Here is an 18,057-nt window from a genome sequence, read left to right as displayed (position 1 = left end):
CTCAATATTTGACTGCCTGTGGGCTCATTTCTATACTCACTGCCTGGTGAGCTAGCTCACCCAGCCTCATAGCCTTGTATACTGGCTGAATACTGACACTTTTAAATTTGTATCAACTGCTGATTTTTCCCATGAACTTCAGAATCATATATCCATTTTCCAACTTCACATCTCCATTTGGCTATCTAATAGATATATCAAGGTTATTGGCTATCTAATAGATATATCAAAGTTATTGACTATCTAATAGATATATCAAGGTTATTATGTCCAAAACAAAATTCCTGATATTCCCTCACAAACCTGCATCCCAACTAATAGTACTGCCATTCTTCCATTTGCTCAGGCCAAAAATTTTGAAGTAATCCTTGACTCTCTCTCTCTCTCTCTCTCTCTCTCTCTCTCTCTCTCTCTCACACACACACACACACACACACACACACACACACACTCAAGCCTCAGGAAATTTTGTTAGCTCATTCTTCAAAATATAACTAGAATCCAGCAAATCTCACCACATCCAGCACTACCATGCAGGTCCAAGCTACCGTCATCTCTCTACTTGTTACCGTTTCTTGACGAATCACCCTGATTCTGCCTTTGTCACCCTTATAGTAGACTGTGCACACATCATCCGCAGTGATTCCCTTCAAATGTATTAGATCAGGTCACTCTGCTAAAAACTCTCCAGTGCTCCTCTTCTCACTAAGAGTATAAGACAGATTCCTCTCCATCCCCCTGTACCATCTGGTCCCATTACCTCTCTGTACTTACTCCCTACTGCTCTCATTCATTCCACTGGCCACACTGGCTTCATTATTTCTTCTTTTTCCCCCCCTTTTTATTGAATTTATTTGGGTGACACTGGTTAACAAAATAATGCAAGTGTCAGGTGCACAATTCTACAACATCTCATTTACACATTGTGTTTGTTGGTCTTCAGTGTAGGAAACAGAAATCACTCTGAGTATCGTGTGTTCACCACCCCAAGTCCAGTCTCCGCCCCTAAAGAGTTCATCATTTCTTGAAGGTGCCGGACATACTTCTGCTTCAAGGACCTTTTACTCACTACACACTATCTACCTGGAGTGCTCTTTTCCCTGATATCTGTATGGCTCACCCTCTCACCACTTGCAAAGTCTCCACCCACAGTTAAAGATGACCAAGCACGCCCTGGCCGGCGGCTCAGTGGTTAGAGTGTCGGCCCGCACACAGAAGGATCTCAGAATATCCAGTCAAGGGCACATAACTGGGTTGCAGGTTCGATCCCCAGACTTGGTCAGGGCGCATGCGGGAAGCAACCAGTCAATGTGTCTCTCTCACATTAATGTTTCTCTCTCTTTCTCCCTTCCCTCCATCCCTTCCACTCTCTCTAAAAATCAATGTAAAAAATATCCTCAGGTGATGATTCACACACACACACACACACACACACACACCCCACAAAACAAAGATGACCAAGCACAAGCACCATGAGTGAGAGTCAAAGGAAACAACCAAAAAGAGGGCATTTTGCTTTGTTTTGTTTTAACAAAATTCAGTACTTAGTATGTTAGAGGGGCAGGGGCTGCAGAAATGAAGCCAGATGCCATCACTAGGCTTGGAAACGGCAACTGATGCTGCTGTTGTCACTACCACTGCCACTGCCACAGCCTCCCTTCCCTCACTGATGAAATTGGAGACGTTCCAGGGAATGTCACTCTGGCTGCTACAAATACCAGTGATGCCCGGGGTGGTCCATCAGGCTGTCCCAACACCAGAATCATCACCTCTGTCTCCCTTCAAAAGCTTATGTGAAAACGAGCCCCAACCTAGAATTCTAAACTCAATCAAACAAACAAACGTGTGGGTAGAAAAAGACATGTAGTCCCCACTAAGCCTGCCTCCAAAATCGATTCCCTACTGGGAAACATGCTCCACCAAAATGAGGGAGTGAAGAGAGAAGAGGAAGATGTGGGGTACAGAAAACAGGTGACCGAGCACCTGAAAAAAAAGAGGGGCATCCCAGGTGGCAGCTGTGCCCCAGGAGTAGCGGGCGGGCAGTCTGGGTGCAGCAGTCGCTCAGGAGACATGCAAAGCAAGAACTGTCATCTCTGGACCAAGCTGCTGGGGCATCCACTCCATGACAATGAGGGAGTGAACCAAGGAAAATGAAAGAATGAGATTCAAATAACAATACAAAGCAGGGGAAAGGGAAAGGAATTCCTAAGACAGTAGCAAAGGGCAGAGTCCCGAGACAGCAAATAGTCAGAGCATCGCTAGATAGAGGGGAGCAAAGGTCCCCAGCAGGGCTACCTCCCAGAGAAAAGATTGAAACTAATAATAAAAGAGATGGATCTTACGGAAAATTGTAGAGAGCTATTGGCAGGTGTGGGAAGCCTTAGCAATAGCTACAAAGACAACTGAGCAAATTTTTTAAAAAAGGGCAATAATTAAACTATAAGAAAAAAAAAGAGAGAGCATAATCATAGTATACTACAATACTCAGCAATGAATAATATTTATGTAAAAGTAATATAAACCCTAAATGTCAATTTAACCAAAAAAGTAAGTGTTGGGGTTTGTTTTTTTTTACCAAAAGGAAATGGTGATACAAGAAACCTAAAACTTCATCTACCAAAACAGGAAATTGATAGTCTGAAATTAATTAATTGAAAGGTACCACTACCTGAAGATTATACAAAATGAAATATGGAGATGTACAAATTCCAGAAGAACAGTTGTAAGAGTTGAAAGTGGGGAAGAAGACTGGGGGGGAGTAAATAACTTAAACATTTTTTAATTTTAAAAAGATCACAACATGTAAAACAAAACTATAAATGTACTAAAAAAACTATAAATGTACTAAAGAGAAGATATAAGAGACTATCAATATAATTTTAGAGTGGGCATGGCTTTCCTAGCCCAGAAACATTAAAAGAAATGAATAATAAATTTGGTTGCACAAAAATTCAAATCATTTGCACATGTAAATACATTAAAACGAAATTAAATATTGTTCTAAAATTGATTGTGGTAGTGGTTGCACGGGTCTAAATACACGGAACATACTAAAAACTGGTGAATTGCATACTTTTAGTGGATGAATTGTATGGCATGGAAATTATATCTCAATAAAACTGTTTTTTAAAAAGTTAAAAGACAGATTGTTGAGAGAAAATATTTACATTTATATCACACAAGGGATTCACTGCTTTATATATAATGAGCTTCTTCTAATTCATTAGAAAAAGACAAAAAAAAAAAACAGGACAGTAAAACAAAGTAGATGAAAAGGCAACTCACATGAGAGGAAATAGAAAGAACCAATAAGAATATGAAAAGATCAATAATCAGAGAAGCCCGAATGAATGCAAAAATGAAGTGCTGTCTTTTCCTTATCATACTGACAAAAAGTAAAAGGACTGGAAATACTCTGTATTGAGGAGAGTAGGGGAAACTGGCTTTCAGGTGCTAATGGCAAGAGCTTAAAAGTACCAACGGCCTTTCTGAAGGGCAGTCAGGAAATATCCATAAACAGAAAATGCACACCCCCTATAACCCAGCAATTCCAGTTTTAGCAATCTCTTGTATCTCTTACATATGCAGTCATGAATTCAGGGTTGTTAATTTCTGAATTGTTTGTAATAGAAAAATATAGGGCCAGCCAGCATAGCTCAGTGGTTGAGTGTCAACCTAGGAACCAGGAGGTCACGGTTCAATTCCCAGTCAGGGCACATACCCAGCCCTAAATGTGCATATTAGGCTTTTATTATATAGGATAATTGACATATAACATTGTATTAATTTAAGGTGTACAACATAATGATTTGATATATGTATATACTGCAAAATTATTACTAAAATAAAACTTTAAATGTAATAATTTACACAAACACACCTAATTCAAAAATATATAGCCACAGAAATGTTAAGATGGTAAATTAAAAACAATATAGCCACAGCAAACTGGAAGAAAATAAAATTAAATATTAAATTATATAATAATAAAAGCCTAATATGCACATTTATGTGCATAAACTTTTAAATTTTATAGTGGGTTAATGTATAGTGAGCCACTAGGGACCCTACCTGTGCACAAATTTTGTGCACTAGACCTCTAGCATATCAATAAACCTGGAACATTTTTATTTTATAGTGAGTTAATTGTACCAACTCCATTCATTCCATAGACAATAATTAAGCATTTTCTATGATAAACAATGATTTAAAAAAATTTAGATAAGAGATAGTCTTACAGTCTAGTGGAGGAGACAAACCATTCTAGGATTATGTGATAAATGTAGTGATAGAGGTATACATAGTATACTATAGGTACATTCATTAATTCATCATATACTTTAGTGATGACTAGGCCCCCTATATTAAATATTCAACTAACTGGTCATGATTGCTGTTTTTTAAAGAAGGATAGAGAGAACAGTGGAACAGAGGATACAGATAAATTTACTGTGTAATTTATTGATTTATTGTGTGATGACTGTCCCAGTAGAGAAAGCATGAGCTGCCATGGGAACACAGAGGAGATCCATCTAAATCAAATCAAACTGGCTCTTTTCCTTCCTGGCTGCCTGTGGATCAAGCACCACCATGAACAACACAGTAACTGTCTGGCCCAGGAAGTTTATGACCAACCTACTACTTCAACAGAAACAAACAGTTATTGACGTCCTTCACCCCGAGAAAGCAAACAGTCCCTAAGACAGAAATTTTGGGAAAAACTAGCCAAAATGTACAAGACCACACCAGATATCATCTCTATATTTGGATTCAGAACCCATTGTGGTGGTGGCTTTAGCATGATTTACAATTCCTTGGATTACACACACACACACACACACACACACACACACCCAATGAACCCACACATAGACTTGCAAGACATGGCCTGTATGAGAAGAAACAGACCTCAAGAAAACAGTGAAAGGGTCACAAGAACAGGATGAAGAAAGTCAGGGGGCTGCTAAGGCCAAGGTTGATGCTGCAAAACGTTGGAGATGGGACAACAGAGGAGTAAAGATTCTGCAGTGACCTTATCTGCAGTGATTGTGCAGATTTCTCACGAGAGGATTAATAAACTGTAAACACTTTTTAAAAATTTAAGTAAATAAATAAAATCAAACCAGGAGTCAGAAAGGCTTTCCAGAGGAAGTAGTGAAGTTTTGAAAAACAGGTAGACATGAGCATCATCAACATTGGTTTTCATCACTAATTTTTACTTTTGATAATTTTGTACTTTTTATAATGTTTGGTAATTTTGATAATTTTGGAACATTGTACTAATTTAAGGTGTACAGCCTAATGATTTGCTATAAGTATAAACTGCAAAATTATTACAAAAATAAAACTTTTAAATGCAATCATTTACACCCTCACATGCAGTAGACACATCCTATGCAGAGAGCACATGTACCAAGGCACAGGGATGTGAGTAATTGAAATGTGTACAACTTATTAAAAGGTGTTTGCTATGGCCCTGGCTGGTGTGGCTCAGTTGGTTGGAGCGTGTCATCCTATACACCAAAAGGTGGCCGGTTAGATTCCTGGTGAGGGCATACCTAGGTTGAGGGTTCAGTCCCAGTTTTCACATAAAAATTACAATAGTAACATTTATTGAGCACTTAGTATATGTCCATCTCTGTTGTAAGTGCTTTGCATGTATTTAGTCCTCACATTAATCCATGCAGTAGATACTATTAAATATATTTTCTTATATAAGAGAAACTGAGGTGCAGAAAATTAAATAACTTTTCTAGTCACACAGCTATACTTAAACTTAGGCAGTCTAACTCCAGATGCCAAACTATTAACCACTCTGCCTCTCACTGGTATGTGATATTTCAAGTATTTAAAACATTAAACATTTTCAAGGTTATTTGGAGGCTATAGGTTCTGTACAATATTTCTTTCTATTTATTCTTATCCCAGAATCATGCTGTTTAATTTGTGCTTTTTATTAATGGTTTCATATCTGAAAGTAGTCTATGCTTTCACTATTTTCTTTTTCAGATTTTTTTTGTAATTGGTGCCTATTTATTCTTCAAAGGAACTTTCACAATAATTTTGTGTAACTAAAATCTGGTATTAGAGGATTTGGGTTAAAAGTGTATTAAGTTTATAAATTAAATTGGAAAGTATTCAGTGTTTCCACCAAAAAAAGTGCTATATAGTTCTTCATCTTCTTTCAAATTTAGCAATACAGTTTTATAATTTTCTTAAATTGGGTAACATTTAAGAATATTCTTAGATGTATTATAATTTTTGTGAAAGTGTAATCTCTTATGTTTTCTAACTCTTTATTATTGGCATGTAGAAATGCTATTATTTGCATATAAGATCGTTTTTCCTGAAATGTGAAATAATAAATGACCACTCAAAAATTATAAAAATAAAAAAGGCATATACTGTAGACAATCATGGTCAAAACATTCAGGAAAGATTTGAGTCAGTAGGCTACAGAGAAAAGGCTACAGAGAAAATATGGCATTTTTATTCATTGTTTACATATGTTTTAGTTACACATTCGGACCATTGTCACTGATGCATTTTCATCTAATTTTTCCCATAATAAGAGGATGAAATGTGTTGGTGGCTGTAACAGAGCCACCTCCCTCAGACTACGTTGCTCTCCATGGCCCATCCCAAGTCTCACACTTCAAGCTAATCATTGACAGAGCTTTACAATCACAAGCTTTTACTGAAGCGTTGATAAGACAGTCGAGCAGTTAGTGGCGAGTGAAGCCAGGCTGTGCGGCAGAATCTCCAGGGAATGAATGGATTTGCTTCAGGACTGATGAAAGCAACATACGCTATAGGGAAACAATGTCCACCGGGGGACTGCAGAGATCTGTCATCCTGTCAACATTCATTCTCCTCCGAGCTGTTACTGGATTCTCCGGAGACGGAAGAGCTATATGGTCTAAAAATCCTAATTACAGCCCGGTAAATGAAAGTCAGCTGTTTCTCTATGACACTTTTCCTAAAAACTTTTTCTGGGGCGTTGGGACTGGAGCATTTCAAGTGGAAGGGAATTGGAAGGCAGATGGAAGAGGTCCCTCTATATGGGATCATTTCACCCAGACGCACCTTAAAAATGTCAGCAGTGTGAATAGTTCCAGTGACAGTTACATTTTTCTGGAAAAGGACTTATCGGCTCTGGATTTTATAGGCGTCTCTTTTTATCAATTTTCAATTTCCTGGCCAAGGCTCTTCCCCGATGGAATAGCAGCAGTTGCCAATGCAAAAGGTCTCCAGTACTATAACAGTCTTCTGGACGCTCTAGTACTTAGAAACATTGAGCCTATAGTAACTTTATACCATTGGGACTTGCCTTTGGCACTGCAAGAAAAATACGGGGGGTGGAAAAATGAAGTTCTAATAGATATCTTCAATGACTATGCCACATACTGTTTCCAGACGTTTGGGGACCGTGTCAAATACTGGATTACAATTCACAACCCATATCTAGTTGCTTGGCATGGGTATGGGACAGGTATGCATGCCCCTGGAGAGAAAGGAAATTTAGCAGCTGTCTACGCTGTGGGACACAACCTGATCAAGGTACTGTACCGCTGGCTTCATATTATAGCTTCTGAATATGCAGAGCAGGAGTTCAAAAGAAACCCTAAGAAATGTATCATGTTTAAATAAGTCTCTTTATTGCAATCAACTCAACTAATTTTATTCTAACCCTCAAGGTCTATCTTCAAATTTCATGTTTAAAGTAGTATATATTTTATTTATCTAAGCTATTATTACTCTATTAATCCAATTATTTTCCTTAAAAGTGCACTTTAAAAAATTAACTATTTTTAAATCTACAATTATACATTAGAGCATGAGAATATGAGCTTCCTTTCATTCTGTGGAAAACCAGTACCTTATAAATGTAATTGTTGGAAATCCTTTTCTGACAATATGAAACCATTTCAGAATTATTCTAAGGCATGACCATTTCAAATATGTATTTGTTGTTACTATCGCTATTCTTACTGGTACTTAGCTATAGTAAGCTAAATAAGTGTTAGCTAACTGATACATATTAAATGCAGGAATTGAAATAAATGTAATTCACAGTTGGTTTCATTTGTGTTATATAGCAGGAAAGATTAATTGTTCTAGGAGTTAAAATTAAACGAGTAATATCAAAACTGGAAGAATATGCTCTACTAAGTGTTTTAAAGCTGTATAGTTCAAAAGCTAGACTTTATGCTGGGAAATGTTAAATAATAGTGAAACTCTAAGCAAAATAAATTAATATTCATTGAGTGTTTAAAGATTACTTTAAGCATTTTACTTGCATTATTTTCATTTAATCATCATGATAACCTTATGAACTATGTCTTATTATTATCCCCATCTTAAAGATGAGAAAACTGAAGCTTAGTGAGATTAAATAGCTTGCCCAAGGTTACAGAGTAAAATGCACCTGTTGAAAACATGGGCTTTGAAAATGACAACATAATTAAACACTAAATGTCTTTATTAAGGATGTTTTTAAAGGAACAATCCTTTGAAAAATTTCAAGAGATTTTGCCTCACATTGAGGCTAATATTTAGAATCGGGTGTATCTTTTTAAGTCAACTAGTTTACTTGGGAAAAATAAATTACTCTGAATAACTGTTATATTTTGAAAATGAAAAATCTATTAGTGGGGTTTCATCATGTGGTAGGAGAAGTAATCTGATTTCTAATAATCAAATGTTGAACACATAGAAATAGAAAAAATGTATAGGAACATAAAATCACTCCATGTCTTAATTTGCACATACAAAAATACATGAACTTTCTGGATTATTGTACTATGATTCAGTCACATCTGCCCTTGCTGTAAACAGATTGCATTATAATTTCAAGGTCATTTACATATCTTTGAATAGAGTTGTATGTATAACATATTAATGCATGGGTATTCTGTGATTTGGGAAAAAGACATTAAAGGGGAGAAAACTTAGAGCTGTCAACTATGAAGAATATACATATTTAAGCTAGAAAAAATATTTCTTTTATCTAGTTCTTTTAATTATTAAAACAGTACTTGCTGGTGTAAATTGAGAAATATCAGATTGTACCAAAGGATATAAAGTGAAAAAGTTAAATTCCTCTCTCCTTCTCCATCTGACAACTCCAACCTTGAAAAAACTGCTGTTAATCGTTTCTAATATAGTCTGTTTAAAGTTTTCTATACAATTACATGTACATATATGGTTATTTAATGTCTTATTTTAAAAATTCTAAATTGTTGAAAAGTTTTCAGTGACCTGGGAAAATGTTAACAATTAGAAATTTTATTAAAAATATGTTTAAGTGGCTAATTTAAAGCCTTAAAATTGGCTATCTGAATAAAAATACACAGGAAAAAATGTAACTAACAAATGGATATTGCTTCCAAACATAGTATGTAAAATGCTATATTTTCAGATATTTTTCATTTTCCTCTAATTTGAGATAAACTCTGTCTTTACCACAAAATTAGCACTCTGGTAGAGATTTTATTGTTTTAAATTGAGGTATTACATTTTTAAATTATTGTGTTTTCCAAGTAATTTCTTCCACCTCTTTAAAATTTCTAAGGGGTCTCTTGGGTGGTGGGCACACAATGCAATGTGCAGATCATGTATCATAGCGAGGTACACTTGAAATCTATATAATCCTATCTATCAATGTCACCCCAATAATTTTAATTTTCAAAAAAAAAAGTGAAATATACTGCATAACCCAGTGACTTATAGCACTAGAGAGAAAGCTGGCAGTGGTTTGGTAGCCTGAGGTGAACTTGTTTTTCCCACTTGTCCCCTCTCTGCCTTTCTTTTAACATAGCAAAGATTAATTGGATATTTTATGTTGCAATGGAGTGTTTCTTCCTTATTATGCCACCTTGTGACCCAAAAGAAGCATTCTTTAGGATTAGTTTTTAGTCCAAGAACATTTATTGAGTGTTTTTTAAGCCTAATATAAACCTAAATTCATGGATGGTGATTATCACTCCATTTCCCAATCCTCAGCTATTGAGAAGATTACATAGTGGCTACAGGGTCTTTTAAGTTCCAGGATGATCTTGAAAACTCCATCTCAGTCTGAAATGTCCTGGTTTGGAGGAAACCTGAATTGTCTGGCCAGTCCTGAGACGGAGCTGGACAGATCTGGTCATTACCTGGCTTAAAGCAAGTCTGAGCCTCAGATAAAAGTTTGTGGTAATCACACCAACTAATGGATGCTTCACTCTGAATCCCTAACAATGTTCAGAACAGAAAGAGCACACCTTGATTGGCTCGTCCATCTTTAAGCACAGCAAACATAGCTTTAAAGATTATCTATAATTTTTGCAACAATATTGCTAGGTGTCTGTTATTATCCCCATTTTACAGAGCAGATACTTCTTAAAAATGCATCATGTCGCTCCCCTGCATAAAATCCATCAGTGATGTCCCAAAACTTCTGGGATAAAGTCCCAACTTTTCACCAAGATCTTCAAGACACAAACCCGGCCTCCATTCCAGGCTCCTTCCTGGCCATTCTCCCACCCCCATCACTAATGCCAAACCCTTGCACCCCACACTCGCTGTAATGCACTACTAAAGTGTCTGGATTTTTACCTTACTATTCCCCTCTGCTCAGCCTTCATTAATGCTCTATTCAACTAACATGCTTTTCTTACTCCCAGCTTTGCTGATAATGTCCTTCAAGACTCAATTTAGCCAGTTACCACCTCTACGTTATTCTTGATCCTTTAGAGTAGGTGCCCCTCCTCAAGGCTCACATAGTAAGATGTGCATTGAATTCATACCATATAGTGCTTTTTTGTTTCCCCAACTAGACTGAGAGTTCTTTGAAAGAAGATGCTATTGTTTGTCTTCATATTTCCAGCACCTTGCACAGAATATTAGATACATGCTAGGTACATTGAATGAGTGGTTTAGGAATTTCTCTTAAACTTGTCATCAAAGACCCAATCCCAAGTATAAAATACATATTTCATTGCATTATTGCTAATTCCTGAAATCACCTGTATTAATCCAGTGGTGTATTAGTGTGGACTCTTTTGGTCACAAGTGACAGAAGCCTAATTCAAGTTGGCTTAAGCAAAAATGAGCAACTTCCTGGCTCAGTAACCAAATCACAGGAATGAATGGACCCGATAACCAGGACACTCTCAGAAGCCCTTTCTCTCCTTCTTTCGTGTCCATTTCTTCTTCTAGGTTGGCATCTTTCTTCTTTGTAGAGGAAAGATTTCTTTCTCCCAAGTTCAGTTTTTAAAATTTCAACCTGTTTGGTCTATGCTCTCATTCCTCAGATCAGCAAAGTCCCAAGGTTTCACATTAGTAAAGGCAGTAATTGTGCCCGTTTTTATTTTTAGATCAATATACATGCATAATATAATTTAAATCTGTAGATTTCTTTCCCACTGAAAATGGAATATTTGAGAGCCTCTGAGAAAATATGCACAGAGGTTGAGGCAGGTGAGTTTGCTCATGAGATGGTAGCTGATTCATTTGATTACTCCACTCAATACTGCCAGCTTCCATGATAGTCTTGACCATTTCACAGCTCTAAATTATTATCTTTCATAGCCATATTCTGTCTATATAGAGCCAGGAATTCTCAATTTCGGCACTATTGACATTTTGAGCCAGAGAATGCTTTGTTGTGGTGGGTTATCTTGTGCATTGTAGGATATTTAGCAGCCTCTACCCACTAGATTTCAGTAGTACCCCTGTTGTCCAGAGTAGTGACAACTGAAATGTCTCCAGACATTGCCAAATATACCCTGGGGGGAAGAGCAAAATTCCTCTCCTTCAGTCCCTTAAAAACAACTGACGAAGTGGTTAAAGGCATGAAGCATAAAGAGCAAGGACATTGAAATGTAACCAGGACGAGGGACATGAAAAACATAAATTTCAAAATCACCTCAAGGAGATTTTCACCAGATCTATAAGTTGCGCACACAAACTCAAAATTAATTTACAGTATTATCAGAATGTTTCAGGAGAGGAAACAAAGCTTTAAGAAATATTAAATGAGAAAATAATGTTGATGATTATATCTAGCTTGACTTTTCACATATTGGAAATAAAGAGTGGCTTTTGGTTATTTGTGAAATACTTGAAAGAGCTGGCCCAAATCATTGCTCTTCATACGTAGCTATTTATGAGCAAAACTAAACCTACTTTTTGGAAGCTTGTACTTTTTTAAAAAGCAAAATTTAAGAATTTAAGCAAAATGTTATAGAAACAATTTTTATCCATTTTTGATGCTGTAACATTGTGTTTCACAGAGTGTAGTTTTTTGCACATCACTCCATGTTGGCTTTTTGCTGGCTTTTTTGTTTGTTTGCATATCCAAGAGCCACATCTAGTCTTATTTATTAAAACATTTTCCTATAAAATGTTTGTTTTGAAAGGAAACTTTATATCCTACTATACATGAGACACCAGTATTTTCTAATACCCTTTAAATAAATAATGTAACATTTTAAAATAAAAATTTTCATTTTTGTTACACCTAATGTCATCTCCCAGACAAAAGAGGTCGGTGTACCAGACTTGGAAAACACCACAGGATAGGCAAATTTTACTCTGCATTTTAGTATACATGCTGTCTTAAAACCAAACACAGGATCATTTAAAAAATGTGTCACATAATAATTTTTCTTATGTCATTAAAATAATTTACATAATGTAATAGTGTTTATAAGGTGGGAAAATGCTAACATTCATGTTTGTATATTATGAGTATTTTAAATATTCATTATTTATTTTCTGAATATTTAAAATAAACTTTATAATCTTTAGTAATAAAATAGATTATATAAGTAAATATATGCCAACACTTTTGCGTATACTACACACATATGATGAAATAATGTTTTAAATTCCTCAGGGGTTTAAGAGATTGTTTAATACTGGGAAAGAGGCTTTTAGGACAAGAAATGTTGGGAAACACTAATCTAGGTCAAGGCCTTACCAACTTGGTCCTCAGCCTGGGATATTTACTTCTCCCTATTTTTTCACCTCTTTGGGAAACTATCTTAGCATTTCTTGCCATCATCCCTTCAGAGGAGCTCACACCAGGCTGGGGTATGTGTTAGATATTCAAGAAATAATTCAATTGATTATTTTATAATTAAATAAGACCTACCTTATCCCAGAAAGGATTTAAAATTGCAATTGAAGAGAAGTTGATTTCAGACACACACACACACACACTTTAACACATACTCTGGCACAAACATACAGTCTTTTCAGAACATGAAAATCAATTAGGTATGCCAGTTTCTATGAAAAATTTTACATTAACAGCCCACCTTGAACCAAGGTGCAGAATGCTGACAACTCTCAAAGCTGAGCGATGTGTTCATGGGGGTTCACTATGTTATTCTTTCGATTTTTGTGTACTGTGACAATTTCCACAATTAAAAGTAAAAAATAGCCGAAACCGGTTTGGCTCAGTGGATAGAGCGTCGGCCTGCGGACTGAAGGGTCCCAGGTTCGATTCCGGTCAAGGGCATGTACCTGGGTTGCGGGCACATCTCCAGTGGGAGATGTGCAGGAGGCAGCTGGTCGATGTTTCTCTCTCATGGATGTTTCTGGCTCTCTATCTCTCTCCCTTCCTCTCTGTAAAAAATCAATAAAATATATTTTTTAAAAAAAAAAGTAAAAAATAAAGTAGACAGTAGAGAAAATGTTATATTTTAAAATAAAACAATCACCTCTATATAATGCACTTCTTGAAGGCTCTGTCAAAATTCTTAACCAAAATTTAGTGTGAAAACTGCAAAAACAGCTGTGAAAAAGCCACCATTCACATGATTAACAGCTAAGCCTTCTCTGCCAGGAGGCTGCTGCAACTGCTTTCTTGAACAAGAAGACTGCATATTTCACAGGCACATTTAAATGGATTAAATGTCATTTTTAAACCTCTTCTGCCCAACTCCCCACCAATGTCTTGAAGACTAAGTATAATATTTTGACATGGAAATACTAGCAGAATCCTTTTTTAGTTTGTTTTAGTTAGATAGAACCAAAATCTTCAAAGATCATCTGAAATTACTTTTTCCCATAAGATAAAGGAATTTTTAAAAATTCCTGTGTTAGAGTTGGGTTGCTAAATCTTGTAGCTAAAAAGCTTATCCAGCCCAGCCGGCATGGCTCAGTGGTTGAGCGCCGACCTATGAACCAGGATGTCATAATTCGATTTCCGGTCAGGGCACATACCTGGGTTGCAGGCTCAATCCTGTGCAGGAGGCAATCGGTCAATGATTCTCTCTCATCATGATATTTCTCTTTCTTTCTCTCTTTCTCTCTCTCTCTCTCTCTCTCTCCCCCCCTTCTTTCCTCTCTGATATATATATATATATATATATTTCTTTATTGTTGAAAGTATTATATATGTGCCCTTTTTCCCCCCATCGACTCCCTCCAGCCTGCCCCACCCCACCCCCTTTTTTTAAAAGCTCAAGCTTTTCTGTCAATGAAGGACAGAAAAAAAGGTTAAAAAAAAAACCCAAAACTTGTTATTTGCTACTTTCGACACTTTGCCCTCCCACCCCACCCCCCAAAAAAGAATGCAGAAATGGGGAGAAAAAAGGACAGAGATTGGTCTTAATTCTTAAGTGGAGGGTTGAAACATTACTACAGGTAATGTTTTGACATTCTATACTACTATTCTTAATAATTATTTGTATAGTAAGACTATTTTATTGCATACCTACTGTAGTTTCAGAAACTGCCTTAGGTACTTTTCATATATTGTTTAATTCTCACATCAACCCTACCAGGTAAGTATTCTTATAGCCATTTTGTGGTTGACTAGAGGCCAATGCACAAATCTGTGCACGGTTGGGGTCCAGCCAGCCCGCCACGGGGCCAATTGGGCCAGGCCGGCTAGGGGGAGGGAACATGGGAGTTTGGCCAGCCGGCCCTGTCCCTAATTGAAGGGGGGGGGGGGGGGGGGAAGGCGATGGGGGGCGGGGCCAGGCAGAGGGAGGGGCCACAGGTGGTTGGCGGGCTGGCCCCACCCCCTGGTCAAACTCCCAGTTGAGGGTCAATTTGCATATTAGGCTTTTATTATATAGGATGAAACTGAAGCCCAGAGAAATTTGCCTGAGGCTACACAGCTGATAAGTGGGGTTTTTTTTACTCCATAGTAAGTATCAGAGCCAAAATTCAAATCTTAGCCATCTGAACCCAAGTTAGCCAGGTTTAATGGCATAAATCAGCTACCTAGCTAGATTCAATGAAAGATAACAATTTACAGCTTTAAACCCATAGCAGTCACTAGTGTTAATACTGACTCAACAGATATTTGACTTCACTTTGCCTATTTAAAGACCAGAACAATCTAGTACATGTTTTATTTGTCCTCAAAATCTATGAACAATTTATCCCTGATTCATTGTCCCCATGATTTTAATTTTTATTTGCTCAAAACTTTAGTGCTCACCGGGCTGGCATGGCTCAGTGGTTGAGCGCCAACCTATGAACTAGGAGGTCACGGTTCAATTCATGGTCAGGGCACATGCCCGGGTTGTGAGCTCGATCCCCAGTGTGGGGTGTGCAGGAGGCAGCCAGTTGATGATTCTCTCTAATCATTGATGTTTCTATCTCTCTCTCCCTCTCTCTTCCTCTCTGAAATCAATAAATATATATATATATTTAAAAACTTTAATGCTCCATTAAAGTGATGTTAAATCACATATGTGTGCCCTTGGCAATACCATCTAAAGTTTAATTAAATGTTAACACAATTATTCATTTAATTAGCTAATGATCATAGTATTTATATGATCATCCCAACTCATCTCCATTACGACCTAAGACATCTCCAACAAAATACAGAAAATAATGATCAAACAAGTTAAAACTAGCATTCTTATACATGTTTCTAACCAAATTTGAATAAAGATGAAAACTGCTTACAAATAAGAATTGCCAAAGATAGTTTCTATAATCAGAAAGCATCATTAGATACAAGAACCATGTAAAAAACAAACAAAAAAAAACACACAACTATTTGTAGATGACAATTGGTATCCAAAACCTTCAAGAGAGCAATATTTACTTTTCTAATCATTAAGTAGAAAAAGTTATACTTCAGTGAATGATTAACAAGCGTTTAAATAAATGTAATTATAAATGCCCAGAAAATAACATTGGGATCATGTTTAAACAGCTTGATTTGATATGAACACTCTCATACATGGAAAATTAGGCCCAACTGGAGATCAGAAAATAATGTTAAGTAATGGAAACGGTACTAAATATGATGTGTCTATGAACTGAGGGAAACTTTACATTAGTTTATAGTATAAAATAAGCCATTTAACTGTATATAAAAAGGCTTACTGAGAAAACTCAACATTAGAAAATAGTCTTTGTTAAAAAAAAAAAAGGTATAATCAAACCTATTAAACATTAACAATGATTTCGTTGCTGAAAAGTAGCAGGGATGCTGAGAATACATCAAAACATTTCACTTACTAACTAGTAATGAGTGCATACTTAAGTAATCAAAGTGGTTCTTGGGTGACCTAGTACTGCTTCCTGGAAGTGTGTCTGGGAGAGTCCATTGGTGGGTTCTTCATAGCATCATATCTTGACCAGAGATTATGTGACTGAGTCTTAAATAAAGGGCTGGGGTTTTACTGTTATCAGTGCTTCTTTCATGTTAATCACATATGCATTGTACGTCTCCTCCTTTTACCTTTACATATCAATGTATTGTTACAGAATAAACAAACATTCTTCAATATATAATGGAATCCAAAATAACAACTTTTTTTAAGTTTCTGGTTTTTCCTTTGAGATTTATGGAACTTGGAGAAACTGAAGAGTGAAAGCAAAGAGCAATTAAATTCACTGATAGAAACTATTTGTTTCAACCAATGCTCTTGACCTTTGTATTTTTTAAAATATATTTTTATTGATTTCAGAGAGGAAGGGAGAGGAAAAGAGAGATAGAAACATCAACGATGAGAGACAATCACTGATCAGCTGCCTCCTGCATGCCCCACACTGGCGAGCAAGCCCACAACCCGGGCATGTGCCCTGACTGGGAAATCAAACTGTGACTTCCTGGTTCATAGGTCGACGCTCAACCACTGAGCCACGCCAGCTGGGCTTGACCTTTTTAAATTACAAAAATGATGCTTTTTACCACAAAATGTTCAAACAATATATAACACATAAAGTTAAAATGAAGTCTCAAAAAAAAAATTGAATTCTCCTCTATAAGTCTTACTCCCTAACTCCATACCCAGAAGTAACAACTGCTAGCAGCTTGTTCAATGTCCAAATAGTTTTCTATGTATAAATAAACACATACATTTGGTCAAATTTTTAATAAAATTTAAATCATATTAAGTTTTTTTTTATTGTTTCTGATTAATTGAAACATAAAACTACACTGTTTTTATTCTATTTATTTCTGTACTTGTCTCTCCTAATAGAGGTCAGAGGTCATAAAACAGGCACTATTTTGTTCATCTCTATCTAAATGTCTACCATAGCGCCTTGTATTTGTTAAATAAATGTTTGTAGACTTGAATTTAAGGAAATAATCAATGTAAATGAATGAAGAGTAAAGAAGGATAAAATAATAGCTGTGGGTTGAAGGAACTTAAAGAAAAATGATTTATCTAAACTTGCCTTTGATGATGTACAGAATTTCTGTAAGGGAAAGAAGTTAAACAGAATCTCCATTTAATTACTGAGGTGTTGCTCCAGACTGCTTCTCTCCTGAGCATGTTCCTGGCACCCATACACTGGGTGCCATACACTGGCTGTCTCAGTCCACTGGCCCTTGATTTGGGGCCATAGCTGTTATACTAGTACACCCCTTGCATTTTCACAGCCTGTTCAATCACCATTGAATCTAAGGTATAAAAGTGTGTTTCAAAGACACATAATTTAATTTTCACGATGATATGACAGTGAACTACAAGGCTGAAGTACTTATTTCTAATTCTAGCTTTGCCACTAACTGGGACTTTGGGTAAGCCATTTATTTCTCGAGTTTCAGCTTCTTCATTTAAAATATTTAAAAAATTTTATTGGACC

General features: G+C 36.4%; 1 protein-coding gene across 2 annotated transcripts in view; it reads left to right on the top strand.

The window, feature by feature from the left end:
* The first annotated feature begins 6,616 nt into the window (after positions 1-6,616).
* The window catches only part of KLB (klotho beta), a 34,741-nt gene continuing 23,300 nt past the window's right edge, over positions 6,617-18,057 (top strand). For both annotated transcript variants that reach the window (XM_023753650.1, XM_006088503.3), the window contains exon 1: positions 6,617-7,560. In XM_023753650.1, coding sequence (XP_023609418.1) covers positions 6,823-7,560 — 738 coding nt within the window. In that variant the 5' untranslated portion in view covers positions 6,617-6,822. The remainder of the gene's footprint in view (positions 7,561-18,057) is intronic.

The sequence above is a fragment of the Myotis lucifugus genome, unplaced genomic scaffold (assembly GCF_000147115.1).
Source record: "Myotis lucifugus unplaced genomic scaffold, Myoluc2.0 scaffold_48, whole genome shotgun sequence".
Taxonomy (NCBI): domain Eukaryota; kingdom Metazoa; phylum Chordata; class Mammalia; order Chiroptera; family Vespertilionidae; genus Myotis; species Myotis lucifugus.
This window is presented reverse-complemented; position numbering and strand designations above follow the sequence as displayed.